This window comes from Primulina huaijiensis, chromosome 7 (assembly GCF_012295235.1).
Source record: "Primulina huaijiensis isolate GDHJ02 chromosome 7, ASM1229523v2, whole genome shotgun sequence".
Classification (NCBI taxonomy): domain Eukaryota; kingdom Viridiplantae; phylum Streptophyta; class Magnoliopsida; order Lamiales; family Gesneriaceae; genus Primulina; species Primulina huaijiensis.
Window position 1 is genome coordinate 21,623,054 of NC_133312.1, and position 8,224 is coordinate 21,631,277.

An 8,224-nucleotide genomic window follows, 5' to 3' on the forward strand; every position below is an offset into this window, starting at 1 on the left:
AGTTTGTCAAAAACTTGTTAACTACAAATTTTGTGAAAGTTGTCACAAATTTTTTTTACGACGATGAGAATCACAATTGTTGTTTTCGTTGTACAAAATATAAAATTTTGGATTAACGCAATAGTCTAAAAATCACGTTATTTGGGTAAACTGCATTACCATTGCACCAGACATACCAATTGCGGCATGCGCGGAGTTGACACAATTTTTGGTTACCAGAAAATTGTACCATTTAGTTAATCTTCAAAATAGTGGGTGGCTGAGCATTAAGTAACTTAATTTCATTAAGATTAGAAGCCAATCCAACGTCAAAAATCTTGTAATAGCGTTTAGGACGTTATCAAGACGTAATTTACATTAATAATTTAAATCATATTGGTTTTGGTTTTTCAACAAAAATTTCAAGACGTAAATTTTATCGGTGTTGATTTTTCAAAAAAAATTTCAAGACGTAAATTTTATCGGTGTTGATTTTTCAACAAAAATGCAAACGTATTGGCAATACAGCTAATAAATTCACAAACAAAATTTAATAACTTGTATGCATGTGGTTTACGTGGACTTTTAAATTTTCGGGGCGTTGCAGTGTTTCAATGTTAGTAAAAAAAAAAAATTGAGATCAAAGTGTAGTAATATTATATCAATGCAATTTACCCCATCAATTATATATTCGATTGAGCCCAAAGAAATGTTTATATTGGGTTTTTATTTTACTGGGTCGGCTCGTCAATAAAATTAATCAATAGAGCCCAAAGAAATGTCCATATTGGGTTTTTATTTTACTGGGTCGACCCAACAATAAAATTACTGAATATGAGCCCAAAGCCCGAACACTTACACAAGATAAGTATTAAACAGCATTCTCCTGCAGCTGAACTCCACAAAAACCCTGGCAGAGCCGCCGTCAAAGATTTCCTGGGTTCTTCTCGCTCAGTCTCCGATTACAAGTCCTATTTTTCTGAATTTCTTGTATTTCGGTAAGGATTCGTAACGTTTAATATATTCTGGAGTCTATATTAGTTTTATTTTGTGTTTAAATTGGCGTGCACCTCTTAATGCCGAACAACCGTGCGTTGTCAAGTTTCTCTGTGGTTCATTTTGTTGCCTAAGGTACCGTCTGTAACATTGTATCTATGAACTTTAATTGATTTGGGCTTGTGAACCAGAATTAGAAACAGATTTGTACAACTATTTGATCATTTCCAAGGAATTCAGCTAGTTAGTAGTCGGTTTAGCCGTATTTGATCGTTTTTATTCGTTTTGTGTTGTGTTACATGTTTGATTCCGAGTTGTATGTATTTAACTTGGATCCATAAACTAGAAGCATTTCTGTTTAATTTTTAATAATATTCTTTGGGTTTTGTTTTCAAGCCTCGATATTCAGTCATGAGTCTTATGACTCATGAAATGCAGGCTCTAGTTATGATTAATCGTTATAATTTTATCTCCAATACTGTTGAGGTATCTTTTGCTTCCTTGTTATTGCTGTTTTTTTGCTTATGAAAAATGTAGTAGGCTGATTATTTGTATACTTTTTGTGCTAATTTTTGTTCTTTTTTCTGTTCCCTGTATATTGTGAAGGAAAGCAAGATGGTTCAGTACAATTTCAAGAAGATTACTGTTGTCCCCACGGGGAAAGAATTCGTTGATATTATCCTGTCTCGAACCCAACGAAGAACACCAACACAAGTTCACAAAGGATATGCCATATCACGCCTTCGCCGGTTTTACATGCGCAAAGTGAAGTTCACGCAACAGAATTTTCACGAGAAGCTTTCCACCATTATTGAGGAGTTCCCTCGGCTTGATGGTATACATCCTTTTTATGGCGATCTTCTCCATGTTCTATATAACAAAGACCATTACAAGCTTGCTCTAGGACAAATTAATACAGCGAGGAACTTGATTGGAAAGATTGCAAAGGATTATGTTAAATTATTAAAGTATGGAGATTCTCTTTATCGATGTAAGTCACTGAAGGTTGCTGCTCTTGGTCGTATGTGTACTGTGATTAAACGAATTGGGCCTAGTTTGGCTTATCTTGAGCAGATACGACAACACATGGCAAGGCTACCTTCAATTGATCCAAATACTAGGACGGTCTTGATCTGTGGGTACCCGAATGTTGGCAAGAGTTCGTTCATCAACAAAATTACGAGGGCCGATGTTGATGTACAGCCATATGCCTTCACCACGAAGTCACTGTTTGTTGGTCATACAGACTATAAATATCTTAGATACCAAGTGATTGACACTCCAGGTATTTTGGATCGACCATTTGAGGATCGTAATATCATTGAAATGTGCAGCATCACAGCTCTTGCCCATTTGAGAGCTGCTGTTCTGTTTTTCCTGGATATTTCTGGTTCTTGTGGATACAGTATTGCACAGCAAGCAGCTCTTTTTCACAGCATCAAGTCATTATTTATGAACAAACCGTTGATCATTGTCTGTAACAAAACTGATTTGCAGCCAATTGAAGGGATCTCTGAGGATGATAAGAAGTTGGTGATGGAGATGAAAGCAGAAGCTATGAAAACTGTAATGGGTCAAGGTGGTGAGCCTACGGATGAAGAAGGTGTTCTTTTGAGTATGAGCACTTTGACTGAGGAAGGCGTAATTGCTGTTAAGAATGCAGCTTGTGAGAGATTATTGGATCAGAGAGTAGAAATGAAAATGAAGTCAAAAAAGTTAAATGATTGCCTGAACCGCTTCCACGTCGCCATACCAAAGCCTCGTGACCAGAAGGAGAGACCACCTTGTATACCTGCAGCTGTTTTGGAAGCCCGACGAAAGCAAGCCGAGGCAACTTCAGAGAAACAAAAGAGGAAGCTAGAGAAAGACCTCGAGGAAGAGAATGGAGGTGCTGGTGTATACTCCGCAAGCTTGAGGAAGCATTATATTTTAGCGGATGATGAGTGGAAAGAAGATATTATGCCAGAAATTCTTGATGGGCACAATGTATACGACTTTATCGACCCAGATATATTAATGAGGCTCGAGGAGTTGGAGCAAGAAGAAGGTGTCCAACAGGGGCTAGGGGCGGATGACGATTTTGAGATGGATGGAGCCGAGTTGACCCCTGAAGAACAATTAGCGCTTGCAGAGATCAGGAAGAAGAAAAGTTTGCTTATCCAACAGCATAGGATCAAAAAGAGCACTGCTGAGAGCCGACCAGTCGTGCCCAGAAAGTTTGATAAAGACAAACAATTTACAACTGAAAGAATGGGCAGACAATTATCATCTTTGGGTCTTGATCCCACCATGGCGATTAACCGTGCCCGGAGTAAATCCAGGGGTCGTAAAAGGGAGAGATCCCTCGATAGAGATGGCAACGATCGTGCCGTTTCTATGGATGTGGATGGTGACCAACCAAACAAGAAGATGCGGTTGTCAAGATCTCTTTCAAGATCTAGGTCAAAGTCACAACCACCAGGTGAAGTTGTGCCCGGAGAGGGTTTCAAAGATACTGCTCAGAAACAGAAGGCCATAAAAATGGCTAAACGGTCTGTCAAGAAGAGGAACAAGGATGCTCGTAAAGGAGAGGCGGATAGAGTCATTCCTACACTCAAGCCGAAACACTTGTTCTCCGGCAAGCGTTCCACTGGGAAAACTGACAGACGTTAGTTACATAAAGGTAATCCCAAAAAAAAAAAAACAATAGACTAATTTTATTCTGTGTATTGTGTACCATTCCTTTTCATACCATGCTTCGATATTTAAATGCACTGCCTTCCCAATTTTGGTTTTTCATAGGTCATAAACGGAAGCCTGTGGAGTTCTGCGTCAGATGTTTCACACAACTGAGTGATTTTGTGGAAGATTTTAATGATGCTTGGGGTCTGTTTAAACTACTTTTTGTCGCTACTTAGACTCTTGAAATGTTTTTGTTTTATTATAGTTTTAATTTTTTGATAATGCTTTTCATTTTGAGCGAATTTTAAATGTGTTATGAGCGAATTTGGTATGAATTTGTTACAGTGTAGCAGCAACACTCTTTTGCTCCTTTTTCTTGCCTAGTTGACTTATAGTGGCCAGATAGAGAAGTACCACCATACGTGCAAGATGACCTGCCGAACTAGCTTGTGAGCCTCAAGCTTAAAAACGCGGTTGAATTCTTAGGTTATTGTTTATTATGCATCATCGTTAGAATCTCACCGGCTCAGATTAGGAGGTTGTTTCATTAATTCAACTAATGTTGTTGCTATGTAGTACCATTGGCAGTACCAAATAGGGGTGAATGAATTGAAAGTTGAACATGATGAAAAATTGAAGGTTTGGGTTCGAGTTTCACGCAAAAAATTTGAAACATATTCGTTAATTATTTGAACTATTGTTTTAAAATAAATATTTGAAATGATCAAAATTTATTTATTAAATATATATTGACATTATGTTAAAATATCAAAGTTTGCAAGTTGCTCACAACTATCGAACACTATAATTTGGGTTTGAGTTTGCTTTAAAAAAATTTCAAATATATTCGAGTTTGAGTTGAAAAGCTTGTAAACTGGTTTGGAAAAAGTTGAAATATATACAAATTCGTCTCGAAAAATTAGTAAACTAATTATGTTGCGTATCTATCTCAAGCACAACAAATTCGTCTCGAAAAACTTGTAAACTAATTTTTTTGCGTATCCAAGCACAAAACATTGAAAAATGTCTTCTAAGGGTAAGTATTATTTTTAAGTTTATTTAAATAGGAAAAAACTAAACGTGTTTATTTTTTTTAAAAAATTATTCTAATTATTTGTGTGTGGAGACGTATTTTTAATTGGGGAAGTTTATGAAAAATCCCCAATCAAAATATTTCTTTGGTTTCACTTCCTACCCACAAAATTGTGGTACTATGTCATACAAAATATGGTACACTTCATGTGGAAATGTGGTACACTTCATGTAGAAATGTGATAATACCCAGAGACTGAACACAAAAAAAATCGACGAATGGGAATGGGAAGTGAAGACCAATTTACCGTTTTTAATTAATACATATATGTATGTATGTGTTATTATTAAGAAATTCTTTTCCTACAGTTTTAAGCATAGGATATTCGTTTCCTCTGTTGAGGCAGCAGCGAAAGTGATCCTGACCGTCGATCAACTCTCTCTATAACGAGATCGAGTTGAAGCTTAGGGAAAAGAATCGAAAAGCATTGAATCCAATCGATTATTATTCTGAATATGATATCGTTTGAAGATTAACTGTGGCCTCGATCGATTTTCACATTGAGAAAGAGACATGACGGTGCTCAGGCGAGGCGTCCGGGCTGCATTGACGGCGTTTATTGTAGGAAGGGAGAGCTGGAGTGCTACTTCGACGCCGTTGATTCGCCGCCTCTATTCCACGGGGTCGTTGGATTCGCTTTTGTCCTCACCGGCCGATCCGATGTTGCTAGAAGAATCGGATGCTGCGGCGGTTGTGGATGCGGTAGGGATGGCGCCTACTCTGCTTCAGCCACGCGTCGTCGTGTACGACGGCGTTTGCAACCTCTGCCACAGTGGTACTCTTCTCACTTTATTATTAATTCTGTCATTTACCTGTGTTCTTTTTTCATGAATAAATGCTATGAGCCAGGCGGATTATTCAGTTCTGGAATGCGAATGCATAGGATAAGTTCAATTTCAACTTTCTTGTGCTTGAGAAAGCGAAAGCGGTAACTAGAGTCTAGAGAGCTGATAAATTCGAATTGAGAGTAAATATTCAAAACGAGAGCTGAGAATTACTAATATTAGTTATGATGCGTAACTGCTTATAGTGTGATAAATGAGTTGATTGTATTATTGGAGCTTGAGAAAGATTAAAGGACTACCGGATTATTCCAATCAAATCTTCTTGGAGACGTGGAACTGTGGACATTGGGAGTAATTAAAATATAATGGTCTGCTAGTAGATTCTTCCACTTTCTGATCGGTGATTGGAGATTACCTATGGATTCAGCTCATTTTTTCATTTTCATTCTTGTGAGCTATAAAGAGATGGCGATGAATGAGTATAGTGACTTCACAATTGAATCTAGCTGGCCGATATCATATGGCCTACTTTATCCTTGATATATTTTTGCATGTCGATAACGGGAACATTATTCGGGTGAGTGTTTACTCCTTAAAATGGAGTTCTGATGAGCAGAAGAAATATCATGGTATTAAGGAGTGGAGAAGAACCATTGAGAATTATAGAAACTTGAAAATTGTGTATTTATGCAAGCCTTATCTTAGTAACCTTGTGGCCAAATGAACTCAAGTTACTTGTTGTGTACATTAATTTGATCTGTGGCACTGACATGATTGAAATTATGGAATCAACTAAAAAAAAATACTATTTACAGCATGATCCATAATCTGCCGCCAATATTGGTGCTTCATTCTTTGTAATCTAGATTGACTCCCTTTATATGTTGTCTCCTATCTGAAATGGTTGCTGCTCCAACTATGTTATCTTGCTCTGTCAATTGTTACTGGTCATTTATATTGCATAGGTATGCTTTGTCAATGGCACGCCTTGCTGACATGATGATTTTTTCTATCGAAGTTAATTATGTTTATTAAGTGTCGGTTTTTCTTTTTTCAACCATATTTGATAATTGTTCAAAGGGAATCTCCAGTTAGTCACCAATATAGGTCCCTTGGTATTGAAATGAAAAATGGAAAACAAAAAAAAGAAAGAAAGGGTAATGTATTTTAAGGTGAGAAGTTGGTGTTTGTTGCCTATTTATCTTGCTTATGACTTTATGATCCTTTGTTATCAGCAATAGATTTTTTGTATAAGGATGCTTGGATCAGTCAATTTAGGTGGTTGATCCTTAGAAATCCTTAAAATGTATGTGTTTATACTACTCTGTCGAGGTGTCAAAATCATGCCTTCCAAAATTTGTTATGTGGTGGTGATAAACATTGTTTCTTGCAAATTTGAAAGGATTCTAACGCATGCAATCTCTTCCAATGTCACTTAACAAAGATTTTCAAGATTTAACGACTCAATTGCTGCTTTTGTGTGTTAACATGTTGTGGTCCACCAAGTAATTCTTGTTGTTTATCATTGTTACTCTTATCTTGCTTGGACGCTCCTGGTCAGAACTATTAACCTCTTATTAATACTTCAATATGCAGGAGTGAAATGGATAATTCAGGCTGACAAGGATAAGAAAATTAAGTTTTGTTGCCTACAATCCAAAGCTGCTGAGCCTTACATGCGAGTGAGTGGAGTTGATCGAGATGATGTTCTTCGTCGCATCCTGTTTATTGAAGGACCTGGTTTATATCATCAAGGCTCTACTGGTAATTTATTTATTTTACTGATCCTCACACCGACAAATACACTGTTGAATATTAAAATTCCGTTCAGATAAATCTCGCTTAATTGCTTTTGTTGCTGATTTGTGGTTTTGCTTTTACTTGGTTTGCGTAATGAATCTTCCTTCCATTTACACTCTTGTTCGATAATTGTTAAATTAGTAGTTATTTTCGTTTTGGTAAAGGTATTTTCTCATCTTCATCGAAGTATTTGTCAGTTTTCATACTTATTTTCAAACAGATAGCTCCACGGTGGAGTAGGTTATTCTAACAATTTCTCAATTCCAATTTCTCTGCAGCTGGTTTGAGGGTTCTATCTTACTTGCCATTTCCTTCTTCTTCATTGAGTTCCCTCATGATCATCCCCACTCCTTTGAGAGATGTTGTTTATGATTACGTTGCCAAACGACGGTATGACTGGTTTGGGAAGGACGATGATTGTTTGGTGTTGAAGCAAACAGAGTTGCTGGAGCGTTTCATTGATTGGGAAGAACTGCTCGAGCGTAGTCGCCGACGACAAATTTGAAACTGAAACATACTTCTAACTTGTAGGACTTGTTTAGCAACATGAAATAGGCAGCATGAGGCAGCTATAAGTGAGGTTAAAATTTATACATTTACACAATGCTTTGACTCAAGCACAGAACCTGGATATCCTTTTCTAAACAAATAACCAAAGCCCAAATCACTGAATCGGGATTATAATCTATTCCTTAATCAATCACCATTATGAATTAGGCAGCACGTTTTTTCAACATCAACCCAAATTTTCTATTCAAAGTGACGATTAAAGGAATATTAACACTATTATTAATTTCAAAGTAAGAAATTAACATATAACACGGAAAACACGATCTAGGAGAAAAGTAGTATTTAAATACATTAGGACCAATTTGTGTACATTATTGATGGACTTTGTCCTTCGATTTAA

General features: G+C 36.8%; 2 protein-coding genes across 3 annotated transcripts; both read left to right on the top strand.

Moving 5' to 3' along the window:
* Positions 1 to 873: 873 nt before the first annotated feature.
* LOC140980697 (nucleolar GTP-binding protein 1-like) lies at positions 874 to 3,945 on the top strand. 2 transcript variants are annotated; one of them, XM_073446702.1, is made up of 3 exons: positions 874 to 977; positions 1,582 to 3,637; positions 3,757 to 3,945. In XM_073446702.1, the coding sequence occupies exon 2, from the start codon at positions 1,591 to 1,593 to the stop codon at positions 3,625 to 3,627; it is 2,037 nt and encodes a 678-aa protein (XP_073302803.1). In that variant the 5' UTR covers positions 874 to 977; positions 1,582 to 1,590; the 3' UTR covers positions 3,628 to 3,637; positions 3,757 to 3,945. The 2 variants fall into 2 exon arrangements, with proteins under 2 accessions (XP_073302803.1, XP_073302804.1); XM_073446703.1 differs by having other exon boundaries at positions 882 to 977; positions 1,587 to 3,637.
* A 1,080-nt stretch (positions 3,946 to 5,025) lies between these two features.
* Positions 5,026 to 7,971, top strand: LOC140980320 (uncharacterized). The gene is made up of 3 exons (XM_073446080.1): positions 5,026 to 5,504; positions 7,111 to 7,278; positions 7,593 to 7,971. Exons 1-3 carry the CDS (start codon positions 5,243 to 5,245, stop codon positions 7,817 to 7,819), a joined length of 657 nt encoding a protein of 218 aa, XP_073302181.1. The 5' UTR covers positions 5,026 to 5,242; the 3' UTR covers positions 7,820 to 7,971.
* The last annotated feature ends 253 nt before the right edge of the window (positions 7,972 to 8,224 follow it).